Raw genomic sequence first — 20,738 nt, 5'->3', positions numbered from 1 at the left:
TAACACGAATACAACAGTTATTATAGAATAGGGAGGTTTGGCAAAATTATATGAATTTGATTGGTTCTTCATATGCAAACCCTTTTGTTACTAGCTAAAAGCAAACTTTGTTTTAATGATTACTTCATTGTTAATCACAAGGTTCAAATTTAGTCATCTGTCTAGTTTCAATTCCCAAATGTGTTCTTTTTACACTCACACAACCAAAGTAAAAGGGGTATGGCAACACAACATACAACATTCAGAAACACAGGACAGAACGTTTTAGTACATTGTGTTTCAAAGTGTTATCATGTTAGGCCTGAAAAGGAAGTAAGGTTAGATGTTAGTAACATGATTAGTTTAATATACAGTTTACTATTTTATCTATTAAAAATCCACCACAGATGTCAATAGTCACTGTTTTCAGCTCATTATTACAGCCACGAAGAGCATCCAGTGCACCATCCACTAATAGTAGCTTTAGTGACAGTAAATGTCAAACACAGGCCTTCAAAGTGTACGTTAGGGCACATGGTCAAGGCCAAGGCGATCGAAATTTGTAGACCTTAACATGTTCACAAGCCCAGTAATAACTTTAGGGCCTTCTAAGTTATAGTTGTTATATTTAAGTAAAATGTCACTATATTCTTCAGGATATTATTGGATAGTACTTAAAGTGCTGCTGCTTTTATGCAATAAAAATGATCCTTAAACTCCCTTTATTTATTATCTGTAAGGATTGTTGGGTCAGCAGCACCATCTTCAAATGAAGACAAATAGCTTTTTCTGATTCAACCAGAATCTCTGAAGCAGATTCCAATGCCACATTAATATTAAAGTATTATATTCCTTCTCAATTATGATGGTATTTTCAACCATACTTGGAACATTCTTAGAATTATTCATTATTGTATCCTTGAGTGGAGGCCCTCCTGTCACGTAACAACACTCTTTACCGTTCCAGTACAATTCCATATTAGAATAAGGATTGTGTTTCCTCTTTTACTCTCATATGATGGTCACACACATCTTAAAGAGACAATGTCTTCCACGAGCCTTTTGCAGAGTTTTTGCAAAACGACATAAATAAATGTAATTCACCTCAACCAGATCCAATAAAAAGGACCATGGTTCGTCCATGTCTTTGGACATGTAACATGGTACTACCTTTGTTTTTACATGTACCTTAGAATTCCATGTAAATACACTACTTTTAGTATTTCAAAGTATCATAGTACTACCAGTATCCCATCACTGTAACATGGTACGACCACAGTATTTTGTTGTAAGAGGCCGTAAGGTTCTGCAGTGCTCACACTCAGTGTGCACCGCTCAATAAGACACAATAGGCTGTACAATGGTGTTTCTTTCTGTTTTTGTAAAGATCTGAGTTAGGCGTCAAAAATAAATTTCAGCTCTGCCTCATGAGCTAAGAAGAGCTGAATTGGATTTTTGAGTTGAGAAAAGTGCTTGATAAGAAAAGACAGGCATTACTTTTAAGTTTTACTTTTTTTAGTTTTAGCATCTCAACTAGTTCTCCCACTGCACTGCCCTTCACCATTTTTCTGCGGTGATTTAGCTCAAATTATTGACAAATATAGTCTCCATCTGGGTTAGAAATTAATTAATTCTGGAGTGAACTATTCCTTTAATTTCTCTCCCATTCGTTTTCTGCTGGTTTGGCCAATTAATGTTTTATGGTTCCCTGAACATGAGCAAGTATTTAATCAGCTTTTTTTTTTTTTTTTTTTGGTTAATATAATTAAGGAAGAGCGTAGAAATAACATATAATTCAGAATTGAAATAAATTATTAATTGTCTTAAAAATAATGTCACAATGCAAAACATATTAACATATGTGAGAGTCATAAAAGTAGACTTTGTTAGTGATATTTCAGAGACATAAAGGTCGCGATGCTAAAAGCAAAGATATTTCCTGGAAGATAACCAGACTTCTTAGAAATGTAGTTGGGATTCACATAATCTTCACAGAAGATGACATTCTTTAAACAAAACTTTCAGGTTTTGAAATCAGACTTCTTAGAAATGTAGTTGGGATTGACAAATTATTGACAAATATAGTCTCCATCTGCCTCCATTTGTATAGAAAGCGTTTATAATCAATACCCTGTGTTTTTGTGTAATCACTGGTGAACTATGATGAATGAGGGTCACATACACTTATGCATGACTTGATAGATCAGTCAGACTGATTCACTGCTTTTCACAAGCATATTAAACTTGTTTTGTTCCTGAGTGAATCAACGTTTTGAACGAATCGGATTAGGGAGTGATTCAATGACTCACACATGCTTCATCCCTATTTCCATACTATCCATCCTAAATAGTATTTGAAATTTAGAATTAATGTGTCCCAAATTATAGTATGTTGAAATTAGTGTTTTTAGTGTCTACTTTTTTTGCAATTAGAATGCGAAGTGGACGAGGTCAATTAGAACTACAAACCCAAATAAAAAGAGTTACACTACAAACATGGCGGATGTGCGTGACCGACGGTTAAGAAGAGAGGTGTAGATAAAGGGGTTTGAGTGATTAATAATCAGTCATTTATTTAATGTTATCCACGTCATTTATTTATTTAGTTATATTTTATCTGCAACAGCATTGTGTTGCAACTTTTATAAAACATATGTTTGGTCCTTAACTTTAAAATGCATCATTATGCAAATTGCGAACACCCACAATTGTGATATCAGCGTGCTTCTTCATTTCTCTCTGATATGGTATGAGATTAAATTAAATTGAATGTGGAGGATTTGAACTGTGATATGATGATTGACAGGGCAGTTTAAATGGGGACCGGATACACATAACTAAGCGACATAGTTTCCGTTAAAGACGCAATTACGACGAAGTAGCTTGTCCTAAATCTAAATCAACACTCAAAGGTATGGACTTTGTCTTCACAAAACCAGTACATACCTTTATGCCATAGTGTAAGTAGGCGAATTGGGACGCAGCATCATTTTTCAAACCCGAATGAATCTGTGTTTTGAATGAATTGATCATTTAATGAATCAACGATTCACTCATAAAGATTCACTCAAATGTCACTGATATGTAACCCCCAGAAAAAATCTTAACACTAATTGTAGCCAGGGTTTGAAATGAACACCCGCCAACCCGCTGTCAGATCACTAGCCAGTTTGGCGTGTTACTTATTATGTTTACTCACTTCGTGGAAGACAAATCCGCACTGATTTAACGCAAATACTCAACTCGTGAGTCATCATGATATATCAAATACAGCGAATTGCGCAGAATCTGCTCATATCTGGCTTACTTGAACATGACCATCACTACACAACAAATAACAGCGCGCTGGAAAAAAAGCATTTGGTTATCAAAAATACATTGTTATTTTCCAGCATCCTAAATTTTTTGATATTCTTTGTACTGTATTGGTCTGTCATTTTTGGTGAAAAGGATCTGGATGAAAGAAGGGAGGAGATGGCTGGAGAACAGGATTTAGTTTGAATAAGAAATCCAAATTTTATATAGGCTACTGTATATATATATAAGTGAATACACCCATGCTAAAGTTGACTAAAAAGAGGAATAAAAAATCATATTTTGGAAGTTGAACTTAATGCCTTAATTTAAAAAATTAAGTAAAATCCAACCTTTAAGGACACCAATTTTCTTTGTGAATGAATAATATATCGTAAATAAATAAATGTTCTTCCTTAAAATACATGGTGCATAAGTGTGTACACCCCTATGTTAAATTCCCATAGAGGCAGGCAGATTTTTTTTTTTGACGTTTTTTTTTTTGACGTTTTTTTTTAGGATACTATGCATCCTGATAAAGTTCCCTTGGCCTTTGGAATTAAAATAGCCCCACATCATCACACAGCCTTCACCATACCTAGAGATTGGCATGGTTTTATTTCAGTTAGCCTAATAGCTGGTTTGATTTGCATTGAGAGATGATCTTATGGAAAGTACCTCATGCCAATCTCTAGGTATGGTGAAGGCTATGTGATGATGTGGGGCTATTTTAATTCCAAAGGCCAAGGGAACTTTATTAGGATGCATAGTATCCTAATTTTTTTTTTTTTTTAAATACTTAAAAATAAAAATCTGCCTGCCTCTATGGGAATTTAACATAGGGGTGTACACACTTATGCACCATGTATTTTAAGGAAGAACATTTATTTATTTACGATACATTATTCATTCACAAAGAAAATTGGTGTCCTTAAAGGTTGGATTTTTCCTAATTTTTTAAATTAAGGCATTAAGTTCAATTTCCAAAATATGATTTTTTATTCCTCTTTTTAGTCAACTTTAGCATGGGTGTATTAACTTATGCATAGCACTGTATATATATATATATATATATATATATATATATATATAATTTTCAGAGTGAAAAAGTTCATTTCAAACCCTGATTGTAGCATATATTAGCATATACTATATAACATACTGTATTTTTATAGCATACGGGATGTGTACTTTAGGGTGTTAGTCTATTTATGGTTATTTTATGTAATATTTGCAGCTTGTCAGCTCACATTCCCATGAAGCAGCTTAGACATTCTGCTAAACTTTCTGCGATATCTCCTTTTGTGTTTCCCTGAAAAAAGAAAGATCATATTTGTTTTAATAACATCAGGGTTAGAAATTATTAATTTTGGAGTGAACTATTCCTTTAATTTCTCTCCCATTCGTTTTCTGCTGGTTTGGCCAATTCATGTTTTATGGTTCCCTGAACATGAGCAAGTATTTAATCAGCTTTTTTAATGTTAATATAATTAAGGAAGAGTGTAGCAATAAAACTGAAGAAATAACACATAATTCAGAATTGAAAGAAATTATTAATTGTCGTAAAAATAATGTCACAATGCAAAAACATATTAACATATGTGTATAAAAAAAAAAAAAAAAAACACCTGATGCCAATGATATTTAAAGGCATAAAGGTTGCGATGCCAAAAGCAAAGATATTTCCTGGAAGATAACCAGACTTCTTAGAAATGTAGTTGGGATTCACATAATCTTCACAGAAGATGACATTCTTTAAGCAATGCTTCTCCAGAGATATCATTTTCACTTTCAGGTCTTGAAATCAATCTTAATCTTTCTTTTTCTTTTTTTTTAGCAAGTTCTTCAGAAACGTATAAAGTCATCTCAAAGACGAATGGAATGGGAGAGCTTCTTCATAGCATGAACGTCAGTGACAGCAGTGTTTTGGTTACTAATAAACATGAGAATCAGTCTCATTCCTGATATTTATGGAGCTGATGGTAGATGATAACTGTGTTTAAATAAACTCAAAGTGACCAGCATGCTTTTCATACCTACTGCGTTAGACAGAGTTGCGCTCTGCAGTGAACCGTAATGAACGAGATTTGTACGAGTTTTATTTTATTTTTTTTATTTTTTTTGAGACAATTTAGAGGCCTACAAGGAATCTTGCAAGCTGGAAGTGCAAATCCTACTATTGCTATAGCAGCTTTTGACTATGGTCTTTCAGCAGATCAGATGGGCACACCTCAGATTACATCATTAATATTCATGAGCCAAACTGATAAGTGTTACATTATGCTCACTTTTTAGATTATTTCTATTCCTCTGGTTTGAAGCAATGATGAATTTGAGTGGTTTGCCTGGCAGTTTAATAGATGCATTCAGATTACGATAATTATTCTACTATGCCTGGTCATTTTCCCCTTTTTTTTTATGTTTCTGCAATTGTCCGGGAGCTGGATTGTAAAAGTTTCAACCACTGCGGGTAGTCGACTAACCTCAGGCAGTCAATCAAACCGTGGAGGAACATTGAGGATTCCTCGAGGAACAATGCACCTCACCGTTAGAGGAGAACGTGGTCATTCTATAGATAAGAGATTGAACATTTTTACCTCAGCGAGATAAAGGCCTTCGGTGCTTCAGGCTTTCTGGTTATGGTCGGAAAGAAAATTACAGAAGGGTAACATATATTTGCTACAGGCCTGACTGAGTGTAATTTATGCATTTGCATGCAGATGTTTTTGCATTATTTCTTGTTCTGCCTGTGTGCCTCGGGAGAAACATTCAAAGCACTTTTTATAGCAAAGGACATATGCAATAAAATAAGAATAGGCTGAGGTCGTTGTGAAGAAACTACTTTATTAAAGTGCAATGGAAATAAATAAAGAAATGAAATGAAATGTACATATATAAAACTGAATTAATATGTTTGCACAATAAAAAAGGCAACAACAACAAACAAAAAAACATGTTGGAACAAACATTGCTCTCGTTTGACTATTTTCAATACTATCATATATTAATTCATACTTCGTTTTTTTTATAGTATGCAACTATAAATGTTTTAAACAGTAGTATGCTACATATACATAAGTTTTTTGACAGTGTCATTGTTACATGTTACATGCAGTTACTATATTAGTAACTATTAAATTGTGCTTAATAACATGGAACTAACCCTAAACCAAACCCCAATCCAAGTACATGTAGTTAATTAATATTACTCAGTACTGAAATGTATAATTACACTGTAACAATGGCATCTTAAAATACACATGATCTCAATATGTGCATGTTTAACTCAACGAGTGGCATCCAGATGTCTTGCATTTTTAATCAAAAAATATTTGGCAGTCAGACTAAATAATGTGTCAAGAGAAAATACTGTTATTATCCATTCTGAATGACATCTAGTTATGATTTCAGAAATAAATGTTGGCAGTCAAATAAAATAAAAAGTGATAAGTGAAAATAAAAAATGATAAATATATCACTACTTGTCACACTCTAATTATGAAGTTATCCAAACAATAGTGTGCTGTGCTGATGTTGGCCAATGGTAGTGGGTCATTTATTCATACAGAACAATCCTGCATACTATAGCAAGTGTATGTTGAATGGTAGTCAACCATTCTCCAAAAAGTTTCATTTTGAACTTTAGTTTTCAGTGTGGATTGGAGGCGACCTCTAAGCGTGAGCCGCAGTCACTCATCCATCATGGCTCTGCTAATCCATTAGTTCAGCTACTTAATCTGAGGATATTGAGCCACTACAGCTGCTAATTACCACAGACAATTGTAACAGCCCAATGATCTCTACCTGATAAATACAAAGCGCTTTCAATATCTGAGAGGTTGTCTTGCATTTCAATTAGATAATTAAATGTTCCCGTAGCCTGAACGGATATGGCTCAAGTGCACTCAGAGTTTGTAATTGCTGTTAACCCATCCAACCTTGTGCAAAAGTTCATTTTGAGGGTAACTGAAGGTCATTTTGTCCAGGCACAGATCTCAAGAGATGGAGTCACGTTGCTGTCATTATTGTTTTTGCAGAGAGGTTGTTTGAATGATGAATATAACCACAATTGGTTGCTCACATTGTTGAAAGCAGATTGCTCAATTAGCAAATAGAGAATACAACGTTTCCATTAAAAGCGTTATGCAATCTGGGAATGCATACCTGTTAGAATGGGTTTGGGGGTATCAATATCAATTAAAAAATGCATGTTTTGTGTTTTTAAACTTTTTAAAAATCCAACTTGATAATTGAAGGTTGAACACACAAAGTGTCTGGACTTTAATCACCCTGTTTGGCCGTGAGGGATCGATGTGCAGGATTTTCACAAACGAGCGTTTTGGACATATTTACTGTTTTATGCACTCACACTATACAGTGCGGTATGTCTGTCCATCTCAACATTGCATTGCAGGATTTTAATTCATTCATTTTTTAGGGATGCAGAATACTTTTGTTATGGCCAATAACTGATAAGTGCATGGCCATTATTAAAATTCTATACCATTTTCTCCAAATAAATGTCAAAGAATTGTCCAAAATAATGAAATATAAAAATATACATTTTTGGCAACCCAGCATTATAATGTACAGTATAAAAATGCTCAAGTTTACATTGAACAATGTTATTCAAATATAATGAAAATGTTTTTATAGATTATTTTAAAGTAACAGTAACGGTGATCAAAATGGGGAAAATGAACATGCACAATTAATAATAATTTAAAAAATATCTCCAATTTTAGCCAAAAAACTGATACGGTATACCATTATATCATGCATTCCTATTTATTTTGGCTTTATTGCCAAGCAGCAAGGCAAGTAGCAAAAACATTTTTTTGGTCTATTTAATTCAATCTGGTTGGTTGTTTTTGGTATTAACAGCCAAAGAAATGCATGCATTTTTTTTTTTTTACAACCACACTCTAAATCACTTTCATATGTGGTTTGAAATCTGATTCAAATCAATAAAAAATAAATACTGAAATACAAAATTCTGAAGTTTAAACATATCTTGTATGTGTTCCAGCTGTTGCAGGGCAGGTCAATCCCAAAGCTGGGCACCCTGGACCAGATCGAGACGGGAAGTGGAGACGGATACAGTGGAGACTGTGATGACGAGGACGGATGCTGGGGATCGGGGAACGGAGCGGCAGAGAGGAGAAGAATAGTCACCATATGTAAGTAATTATTTCAAATAGTACGAGAGAGACAGAAGGAACCGAAAAGAGAAAAACACCCAAAAACACTCTAAACATCCCTAAGGACGTAACATGTGCCATAACTATAGTTATAGAGGTGAGATTGCACGCTTGTAAGGCTTGTTGGACTTGAGTCCAGTGTAGAAGCATCAAGGGAGATGGACACAGTTAAATCTCCTCTTGTTCATTTTAAACCTGCAAATCAAATGCTAGTCTTTTTGTTCCTTTGTACATCATAAGTCAGAGATAACAAGTAGAAAATACCACATCTGACATTTGAATGGTAGGCGGAATCAGATCAGACTTCCATTGACGCTTGATATCAGAGTGTAATTAAGTGGCAAAATTAAGGTCAAGCGTAGAGAAACATTTTTCCAGACATTTCCTCTTCCTCCAAATGAATTATGCAATCAAGAATAACGTGGTTGTAAAAAAAAAGTGGAACAAATCAAAGTGGCCATCTGGTAATTACTTCATCTTCCGGAGGGGATTGGATCTCTGACCCGTGGCCCGCTAAATCAACCTCAAGAGCTGCGTGCTTCTCTCTCCAAACCTCCTCTATCTCTCGTATGCTCGTCTGATTAATCGCCCCACACTTTTTCTCTGGGTAGGGGCGTTCTGGGTCATCTAAACGTGCCGTTGCATCACAGCGGTATTTCCTTTTCCTCTGTCAATCTGCCGAACTGTGTCAGCGCCGCCTCATGCCCCTCTCATAATTCATGGGACGCTGTGACGATGCTCTCATTTATCACAGTCATTCCCCTCTCATCCCGCTCCGTCCAAAACCATGTCACGCCGCCCGTTACTACTGTCAATAAGTTATGCAGACGGGGGTTCTGCATTCAGAAATCATGAGCTGTTTGCATCGAGACAAAACAACAACTGCTTACGTGTCTGAGTTAGTGAGGGGAGACTTCAGTGACGTCACGGTGACGTTTACACACGTCTTATTTGTGTGCCGGTATTCTGATACGCTTTATCACTGCAAACCCTAATGCTCAAAATAATTTATGAATTTGAGTAGCGTAAACTTAAATTAAACAAAGTAGTTCGATCAAATTCACTTTTATGAGTATTTAGAACTTTCTTTTTCTTTTGAGTTCACAAAACTGACAGATTTTAAGTAATATGAATTGTTTCATTGTTTTGAGTTTTATAAGCTTGACACACTCTTAACTGAAACTGGGTTGGGATTTCCTTGCATGCTTTGCCATGATACTCGAAAGGGACAGTAAATGCTAAAATCAAACATTATATAATGTTTTTGTGCAAGACAATTAAAGGGTTAGTTCACCCAAAAATGAAAATGATGTCATTAATGACTCACCCTCATGTCGTTCCAAGCCCGTAAGACCTCCGTTCATCTTCGGAACACAGTTTAAGATATTTTAGATTTAGTCCGAGAGCTTTATGTCCCTCCATTGAAAATGTATGTACGGTATACTGTCCATGTCCAAAAAGGTAATAAAGACATCATCAAAGTAGTCCATGTGACTACAGTGGCTCAATATATAACTGTAGTATAACTGCGCAGCGCTTCTGTATTGTACGTCACACGCATCACACACATGACCAGCGTCGGCCAATAGTGAGCCTACGTGTGACGTACAACACAGAAGCGCTGCGCAGTTACACTACGTGAACTCACTCGAGGCCCAGAGAGAAGGAAATGAATAGTGGAATAAAGTCGTTATTTTTGTTTACTTTTTGCGCAAAAAAAGTATTCTCGTCGCTTGATAAACTTAAGATTGAGCCACTGTAGTCACATGGACTACTTTGATGATGTCTTTATTACCTTTCTGGACATGGACAGTATACCGTACATACATTTTCAATGGAGGGACATAAAGCTCTCGGACTAAATCTAAAATATCTTAAACTGTGGTCCGAAGATGAACGGAGGTCTTACGGGCTTGGAACGACATGAGGGTGAGTCATTAATGACATAATTTTCATTTTTGGGTGAACTAACCCTTTAATGTTAAGTGTGAGATTTATTGCTTGTTTAGAACAGTTTTCTGTTAAATATTGCCTAATTGCCATATTCATTTAGCAATTGCTATGCTAATGCTTGCATTGTATTACCAATTAGCAAGTTAAAATGTACTAAATCAGCTAGTTAAACCTATCAAAGTTTCCACTACAAAAAAATAATAAGTTGAGATTACTTGATAATTTTAAGTTAAAAGTATGAATTAGCTTACTCAAATATTTTAAGTTAAGAGTAAAATGAATGAGTATAAAATAAAAATCTGCCAGTTCTGCTTACTTAAACGTTACATTTCTTAACTTAAGTATTTTGATGAAACTGATTACCTCAAAATTGTTTGAGTTTTGCCAACTTATTCAGGTTTACAGCGTGCAATATTGATGGTTTCAAAGCAGCATCTGAGAAAAAAATAACAATCAATGATGCAAACTTCAAATATGGAACTAATTCAAATTCTACTGTAAAGCAGCTCTACAAGAAGACGTGTCATTATTCAAGTCAGTTCAATGCTGATTCAATTCAGTTCAATTACAGAGTTGATGTTTTGTCAATTTAAGTGAGTTTTGAAATGCATGAAATAGGAAAAAAAGTTCCAGTCTGTCTTCCAACTCAGAAATGAGACAAACAAACACCGTGTGAGGAACATTTTATCAGGACACTATGCTGTGGTGCAGGTGAAGTTTAGGTCTAAAATTATTTTTTGTTCAGCAAGAGTTGCTGGAAAACTAAAATATTCAGTAGTTTACAGTCTCTTTCGATCTCTCAAACCCTAAAGCTGCTGATATATGAGAAAGAAAATGAAAAAACAAAACACAATTGGGGGGAAAACATCAGTCTTGCCGTTACTCACCTGTCACCTAAAACCATTCGCCAGCGATACACAAAAATCACCACTTACTTCCAGACATAAAATAACTAAATTTTTGATCAGTATTGAGCTCCTGCCTCACACTGAAACATATCTGTGAGTGCTGAGACCGATATTCAGCCGGTCACAGCGAGGAGAAATAAATAAAGAATCATACAATGGAGACAAACGCAAGCGCTGTAGTAAATAAAATATTAACAGACATGTGATTCTGGCTCAGCGCGCCGGAGTCTTCGCACAAAAGGACGACCATGTCAATGTCACCTGTGTGCGTTCCCTTGTTTGGCAGCGAATCCAGACGCTGCGTACTTGGTATGGAAAACAAAAGGCGTCAGCGAGACGTATCGGCAGGGAGTCGCATTGATCTCCAGTAAGGAGACACAATGAGAGGAAGTGCAGGCTGGTCCCTTCGGTGAGCACTTGTTAATTAATAGCCTGTCTCGGGACGGGATTACATGATACCGCCCGGTGGCTCTTCATCGAGAGCTAACGCTTGAAGGTGATCTTCTGCACCTGATGAGCTGTAATGATCCTGTTGTATTTAAATGGATCCTTTAATGGACCGGGGCACTTCGGTGGCCAATTATGGCATTCGAAGCTCATGATACACTCCTCATCAGGCCAGTTACAGCGGTTATATAGCCTGAGAGGTGATGTAGCACAGATTGAAGCCGGAAAACAGCAGGCCATGACAGTGGGATGGGAATTGTTCTGTAGTCCTTTTAAGGAAGCAATAATTGGGAGTAACTTTAAAGCCTACTAAACAAAAACACTATTATTCTTGCTCTTCAAAACAAAATGCCATGTATTGCAGCAAATAGTAGTGAACATGTATCTTTAACATGTTGTCAGGGTTTGAAATGGCTGAAAGTACTAAATTCTGCTAATGATTTAGTGGATGAGTCATTTGTTAAACAGATTCAAACCAAATAACCAAGTTTTTGAATCTATTTGTGAAAATGATCCATCCATCCATCCATCCATCCATCTCTATTGCATTTTAAATAGTTAACATCCATCCATCCATCCATCCATCCATCCATCCATCCATCCATCCATCTAGCATCCATTCCATTTTTGTTATTCTTCCCTGAATTCACATTTTAATTACAAATGTCCATGTAATACATTTTCAATTCAATTCTGAATGGTGCACAACCCTGTTTGGCTTGATGACATGTCCACATTTTCTAAAGAATTGAGTCATTAAGTCACTGAAGAGCCATAGACAGAACTGAATAATATTTTGGTTCCAATATTTCTAATATTTTTCCTCTCCCTAGTTGAGTTCAAAGGAAGGTATAATTGGCATTCTGCAAAAAAAAAAAAATGGCAATGGATGCCATTGTGTTAACCATGTCCCTTAAAATCAGATATGACCAAAAGCAGGGTTTTAAAAATTGATCTGCCTGCTAATGAATCAAAAAGAGGCCAAGCGGTCCAGACGCCATGCAGACCGTCTAAATGAGACGCCATATTGAAACCCCTGCTGGCTTTGTGACATCAAGAAGCTCTGAATATCTCCACAGCCGTCGGTGGGCACAGCTTGTGGGAAGAGAGAGTCTTAACCAATGCAGGAATTAAAATAACATTCACATCCAGGCGTCTGATAACGAGGGGGACGTACAGATGAAGCTCCGCCATTGTGCTTGTTTAACTAATGCTCTGCTCTGAAGAGGCCTGCTGAAAATGACCCGCTGTGTCACAGAATGATGAAAATGAACGATAATGATCCTCGTCGGAGCACCCTGATGTGCGGTGAATCATAGTGGGGAAGAGCCTCGCTGGACCAGCCTGTCATCAACAAAATATTGCTTATAGATACTTCAAATCAAGCAGGATCTGGAGCTGGACAAATCCTTATGCATCACTGATGAGATGTAAGAGACTATCACAGATTGTTCTCTATTTCCCGCTGCTGTCAGAGCCATTCTGTTCTAGTTTAACTAAATTTTCAGTATTGTGACAAAATCGTTTAAAAAATGTCATTTGAACCTGGATATAAGGTTATTTTTTTTTACAGAAGATTAGATTTCCGTGCTTCCAATGAAGCTCAAGAAGCTTGTGTTCTCAAATCTGGTGAGTTGATCATCAGGTTTTGGTCATTTTGCTCAAAGTGTGGGAACATATACTAGGACATTCTCAAATTCAGGTACTAATGCTGACTTCTCATGCTATGGGAACATTCCTGCTTCCCACTGAAGTCGTGATTACAAGCTTATCGTGTTCGAGTGCTTTGTTGTCGGAAAGAATAGAAATTATGGAGGACACGGTTTAGTCTTGTCAAAATGTATTGAAGATATTTCGTTTTGTTTAAAATGTAGCGTCCCATTCTTTAACAACCATATAAACATTCATTGTGCTATCTAGTCAGCTTGCTGACTAATCTGGAGTTTAGGTCCAAAACATGCTATTTTTGCTGTGTGTAAAACAGGCTTCGAATGGTTTCATATATGTAAATATACACAACTTTATTGACAAGACAAGGCAGCAATCGTTCTCCCCTCTTTAAAGTTTATGGCCTGCCCAACTCAAGAAACTCGGGTATCAAAATTATCTCTGAGTTTCCCAGTTGTAAATATGATTTGAGAGGCTGTTCATGTCCAATTTCCCACTAGGAATTTCCGATAGCATGTGAAGGCAGAATTATCGCTGTACTGATAATAATTTCTAATTGTATTATTAAATTAGAAAAAAAAAATGCTTTTGGACCTCAAGTTCAACAAGAGTCAACTCAGCATGACAAAATATTACTCTAATGTGTGTTTATGTCAAATTACATTATGCAAGCAAGCCGAGGTTTGAATGATCAAACACGCTCTACTAGAAGGGAAAGTCTGAATCATTTGAGTGAGTTGATTCACTCAGGTGGTTCATTTTAATGAGCTGCTTAAAAAAAAAAAACTATTCAGTGATTCATATGAATCATTTGCATTACATATTCTATCTTTTTGTCTAGTTAAATACTGTTGTTTGTCACTTTTTGTTTATTATATGAAGAGTTCAGATGTAAAAGCCGCTAAGTGCCATCTGAAATTTTCTTCTAGAATGATCATTTTTATCAAGCTTGTATATTTAAATTCAGTAATTTCACTTAAATGGCAATGAAAATGACCTATTCATTGTCATTTAAGTGAAATTACTGAACTTAAATATACGAGCTTGATAAAAATGATCATTCTAGAAGAAAATTTCAGATGGCACTTAGCGGCTTTTACATCTGAACTCTTCATATATTCTCACATATACAGTGGGGATTTCTTTAAGACTGCAAGGGAAGCTCGGCTTCCCCTATAATGTCAAAAAAATAATGGTCAAATATGTACTATTGTGTTAACATTTTATTGACAAAAAATGCGTTAGAACACATTCATCTCAAAGACGAGTTTGTTCAGAATCAGCTACGTATAGCAGGTCGGCTGACTCGATTTCCTTCTCGTACATTCCCGTAGCGTCACAGTGCATTTCCCTGTTGAAGCCCAGCGTCCATTGACTTCAATGGGGCTGCTTTGAACAGTTTTTTTCAGTGCTTCGAAACTAGACGGTCATTGGATAAATGCTGCGATTATGTCCCGCCCATGGCCGCTCAGCGTCTCTGGGGGTGAATGAGGAGTGGGCTGGCCTGGACTCCGGGCTTCTGCGTGATGATTGGAGGGTCTGTCGAAAGGCTGCATCTCCTTTTAATTGACAGCGATTTCATACAATAAAAAGTCGCTGCCGCTGAAGCTATTGGAGCTCAGTCCCATCGCGGATTTTGCAAGTGTAGTCGAAAAACAAACTGCTGCAACCTATTTCTTGGTATTTGCTTGGCGAAATTGCTAGCCAATTTTCATCATACATTTCACACAATTATACATTTATATCTTTATTATATTATTACTTGTATTTTTTTATATTATTATTAGTAATAATTAAATTATTATTAATTATTTTAAAAATATATTATTATTATTATTAGTATTATTATACTTTATTATATCATTATTTATACCTTAATTATATTATTACATTTATACAATTATACCCAGCTCTGTTGGCCATTGAGAGGACACTGGTCAAGTCACTGGAAAAGGAACGTAGAGCAGAATTTACGTATAAATAAATGGACAATTTTTACGATGTAGGCCGAAAATGAGCTTCCCTTCTTTGAAAGACCAGCAGTAATATAATATAATGTGAATGTGCTAGGTTTAAACTAGCAGAAGAGTGAACAATGTCTGGCAGAAGGTAAGATTTCCAATGAATAAAGACTTTATATCGTTTAAATCAAGGTGAGGATTATTTTTGGATGAACTGTCCCCATTATAGTGATTTTAAATATTTTTTAATCCATTTGTTATCAATTATGGTATTGCAGCTATGGAAAGCGAACAGCAGGGAATCTGCTTAAAGGGGTGGTTCAGGATTTTCGACATCGGACCTCATTTTCAAGTGAGCCTGGTTGTTATTTCATCAGTGGAGACAGTTTTCAAAAAAATTCATCCAGTCCTTACTTTTGGATAGTTCGCCTATGCTAGGCTAGCGCGAGTCAACGGTGCACGCGTTAGCCTGCCATTAAAAACAGTTTTACCCACTCCACAGTACACCAAAAGCAAATAAATTATAACGCCAGACTATCGATGTAAATGTCTGTCGAGAGAATAATGTTAGAAATCAAACTACCCTTTCATCACATTGTCAGCGGCAGGTAAATACACTTGCGTGATAGTTATGTGGACCGTGGCTCTCTCGGTTTCCTAGGTAACCAAATATAACTCCGCCGCTGCTGTAGACTGCTTATAAATACAGGGAACAAATTATAACTAATGCAATGTGATGGAAGGGTAGTTTGATTTCTAACATTATTCTCTCGACAGACATTTACATCGATAGTCTGGCGTTATCATTTATTTGCTTTTGGTGTACTGTGGAGTGGGTAAAACTGTTTTTAATGGCAGGCTAACGCGTGCACCGTTGACTCGCGCTAGCCTAGCACCGGCGAACTATCCAAAAGTAAGGACTGGATGAATTTTTTTGAAAGCTGTCTCCACTGATGAATAACAACCAGGCTCACTTGAAAATGAGGTCCGATGTCGAAAATCCTGAACCACCCCTTTAAGACCTATAAATATGAATGACTGAGACTCTACGGCTGAGTATAGTCGCTCACAGCTGTTGCAAAGCCCAAATAAACGTGCAACATCCAGTTAAATGCTCCAAACAACCAAACCACAGTTTCCGCGGTCGAACTTTAAGGGTGAATTAAGGGCTAACCATCCGCCTTGAGTGACTTCATTCAAAACCCTGTCAAACATGTAATCAGAGTTGAGTGTCTATAGACTCTCTTATTTACTCTTGACTTGCCCAGGACACAAACACAGATATGGCAGCCATTAGTGTGGCCATTTGCAGGCATTAGAGCTCTGAATGTGTCATGAGTAATGGCACCCTGCAGAAAAATAAAGTGCTTCATGTTGGGGAATCCAGATGCTGATGGTGGCTCGGTGTGCCACTGCTGCTGTGAGATTATATACACTGTAAAAAATGATTTTTTGGTGAAGTAAATACTACTGAAAAAAAAACAATGTAATTTACATGAAAAAGTTAGTTCAGGCAAGAATTTAAAAAAATGAAGTAAATTCCATATCAGTACTTAATTCAAGCGAGTAGAAATGAAAGCGTAAATATCAACTCAATAAAATTAAGTTAAAATTACTCAACTTTTCTGATACTGGGGTTCCCATCATGCACTGGACCTTGAATAATTAATGAGGTTAATTTTTCACTGGTTTCCAGCTGTATTTACACTGTTTTATCATTGCTTTTGTTGTCAGGATGAGTAAATTACCATTTTGTGACATTTCAAGTACATTTTCTGCTCAAAATGACACATTCAAACACAAAAATGATCCATCAAATGTTACCGTCATTGTGTATTGTCTACCAAGTATTGAGGTCTCTGCGTTCACATGATGCTTAATATCTGACATGCTATAGTATAAATTACTTAGATAATCTAAGTAAAGCACATTCTATAAATGACTGGTATAATTCAATATTATTGTTTGAGTGAAATGTAATGCAAAGGAAATTTCAACTAAATCGATATTAATTAACCTTTTACTAGCCAAGTTAAAGTTGCTTATTTTCTTTGTTACTTTCACTTAACTAGGTCAAGTAAAGTTTACTTAATTCCATATTCCAAGTAAATTTTACTTAAAGATTTCTAATTAAAGCTACTGATAAATATGTTTAGGTTTTTACTTGGCAAAGCTTTGTAAATTTACTAGCATTTTCTGAGTGGAAAAAGTTGCCTAGCTTTTTTTAAGTAAATGTCACTCCAAATTTTGTTTCAGTGTATGAAGAGTTCATATGCAAAAGCCTTTCTTCTAGAATGATCATTTTTATCAAGCTTGTATATATAAGTTCAATAATTTCACTTAAATGACAGCTAATAGGTAATTTGCATTGCCATTTAAAGCAACACTATGTATTTTTTCAACCTTCATAATATATTTTGCAAGACCCTTGTGACGGTACATCGACTTACAATAGGTTGAATGTGTCGTCTGCCATAGCCTGACGGGGTCTGTATCGCTTTTACTGACACTACGTAACTTCGGGGTTCGGGTAGTAACCCGAGCACAAAAAGAACTACAAAATTCGACTGCTTTACGGCATACGTCACTTCCCCCACCACTTCCTCAAATCTGGACGTGAGAGGCCAACCAGCGTTTGTTTTCCGGCTTTCGTGCGTATGTTTTTGTCATGGCCAAAGCAGCAACGGACAAAAAAAAAAGTCAGAAGTAAGCCTAGGGCCGTTTCTCAATACCAAGTACGCAAACTTAGGACTTGCGTCCTTGGTAGTTCGACTCAGGAGATCGAACTCCCGAGGACGAGAGGACGCGAGTCCGTTATTCTGCAAATGGAACAGCGGCGTTCTTGATCGCGTCACTCAGCTCGCTCTGGCTACTCCAATCATCTCTTTATGTATATTTTAGCCAACAATAAAACGAAATATGGTATAAAATTCAACTCTGCCTATTTTCTCCGTCTTTGACATTGTGGAAAATAGAATAATAGAAACAAAATGTATTAAGCTTTTTACCCGTTATTATCAATCTAAATTAATCTCGTTTTTAATTTAACTTAATTTCGTTTTTCATTTAAATTTCGTTTTTTTCTTTATTTAAATTTCGTTTTTCTTTATTTAAATTTAGTTTTTTCTTTATTTAAATTTCGTTTTTCTTTATTTAAATATATTTCGTTTTTCTTTATTTAAATTTAGTTTTTTTCTTTATTTAAATTTCGTTTTTTTCTTTATTTAAATTTCGTTTTTCTTTATTTAAATTTCGTTTTTTCTTTATTTAAATTTTGTTTTTCTTTATTTAAATCTACCCTTTACTGTGTCAATAATTTGTTAGTCAGAAAAATATTAGACTACCTTATTAAAAGTATTGCTTAAGTTAACAGACCTGTGTGTGTGTGTGTTACGTGTAACCATGACAGATTTTACGACAGTAGTAGAAGACAATACTGTTTCCCAACTGTAGGGGGACCCCGAGAGCAAAAGTTACTTGGTGCTGCTTTAAGTGAAATTACTGAACTTAAATATACGAGCTTGATAAAAATGATCATTCTAGAAGAAAATTTCAGATGGCACTTAGAGGCTTTTGCATCTGAACTCTTCATATGTACCCTTCTATTATACAAGATTTATTAAATCTGATATGTCCCTCAATCCAAAAAAAAATCAATCATTCTAAGTTTATCACAGGTTAGCTACAGTGAGCCCTAAACATACTCTATGTGAGTTTTTGAATGCTAACACTTTTAATTTGGCAGGATGTGTTGCTTTTTGTATCAGGAGAATGTTTCTGGCATTACACAATACTAAAGACGTGATGTGATAAGATTCCAGCGTCAAGCATTTTGTCTGTCCACACCAGACGCCACACGACTATGCAACAAAATCAAGCAAAATCATAGCCAATCAGAAGAGCCGGTGGCACTGCACTCGCAACGAAATATATAAGTACATAATCAAATTCATAAATATTACACCATTTGAACATACATACTGAGTGACTGAAACAATCTTTGTCGTAGAATACACTTGCTTGTTCACATTGAGTTGACAGTCTGATAATTATTGTTTCTTTTAATTTATTATACATTATATATTCCTTTAACTTAGAGGTCACAAAATGGCAAATCGATCTTCTATTGGTCACACATCTTCACATGATACGAATTCATGTTACATCAGGTAACAAGCTGTGAAAAAAAAAATCAGTTGTATGAAATGTTTGTGTGTTATATGATGTGCAAGACGTACTGCTTAATTAATGAATTGATTTAAAGAACTAAATAGCAATAATTCAATACATTATACATTCAAAGTCTTTTTTTGGCTGCTTCTTGATATCTGGTTTTGCGAAAACAACACCATTTACACCTGACACAGTGCAGATAAATGTAAAAGGACTCCATATCAAATGATAACAGCTCATTAATCCTGTAGGAAAGAGAACGACAGGTTTCTAAGATTGAAGTATATATGAAGGATAATTAACATAAAGGTTCCTTTCCGTCTCTATGCTGGTAGATATTTTATTATTATTATTCAGATTTGAAAGGCTTCCTTTTATACCATACATGCATGAATGAAACGGAAATAATTCAAGGCTATTTGTGACAATAACATTTCCAATTTTATTAGTTATCTATCCTCTAACTATCAATCAGCTGTTAGTTTTTGTACTTTTTTATTACTTTCATATATTAGGCATGGCACACAGCAAAACAATCCACTTTACTATAAACGAAAGAGAAATGCATAAATTGTAAATCTGTCTCTGTTTTATTATTATTATTATTATTATTATTATTATTTTGATTTATACTGAAATGTTTTATTTGATTTTTAGGCCCACATAAAATATAATTCTGTCCTGATATCTGTGACTAAGTTTTGGCTGCTTCATCTTGTGCTCATAACATTAAATCTTAGAGGGTTATTTTAATACACACACAGCTTATTGATCTGTTATGTTCAAGTTTCCCAGCCGCTAATGGAGGTTTGATCCTCTCGAGACCCGTCAGTTCAGTTTATCACTGAATACCACCATAAACTTTATGAAAGCCAATGTTAACATCCGTTTATCAGGATAATGAGGAGGGATTACATCTCAGGATGTGAAATGTGTCAGGATTATGTTGTTTATCCTTGTTTTGGTCATTTGCTTATAGTTAAAATGTCAGTGATTAATGTTGTTTACAATTCAAAATTCTGATCTGTCTGCAGTTTGTTTCTCCATCATCCAGATCATCAGAGAATATCCGATAAAACCAAGTCAAATGATTTACCAGATTTTCTCCCAATGATGAATTGATTTAGCCTAGAAATCTAGACGCACCCTAGCGA

General features: G+C 35.6%; 1 protein-coding gene across 1 annotated transcript in view; it reads left to right on the top strand.

The window, feature by feature from the left end:
- The window catches only part of gpc5a (glypican 5a), a 168,334-nt gene that overhangs the window by 107,904 nt on the left and 39,692 nt on the right, over positions 1-20,738 (top strand). The window contains exon 7 of the mRNA XM_084397194.1: positions 8,303-8,453. Coding sequence (XP_084253320.1) covers positions 8,303-8,453 — 151 coding nt within the window. The remainder of the gene's footprint in view (positions 1-8,302; positions 8,454-20,738) is intronic.

The sequence above is a fragment of the Rutilus rutilus genome (assembly GCF_951802725.1).
Source record: "Rutilus rutilus genome assembly, chromosome: 2".
Taxonomy (NCBI): Eukaryota; Metazoa; Chordata; class Actinopteri; order Cypriniformes; family Leuciscidae; genus Rutilus; species Rutilus rutilus.
The sequence above is the reverse complement of the archived record's forward strand: the minus strand, read 5'-3'. Positions and strand labels throughout refer to the sequence as shown.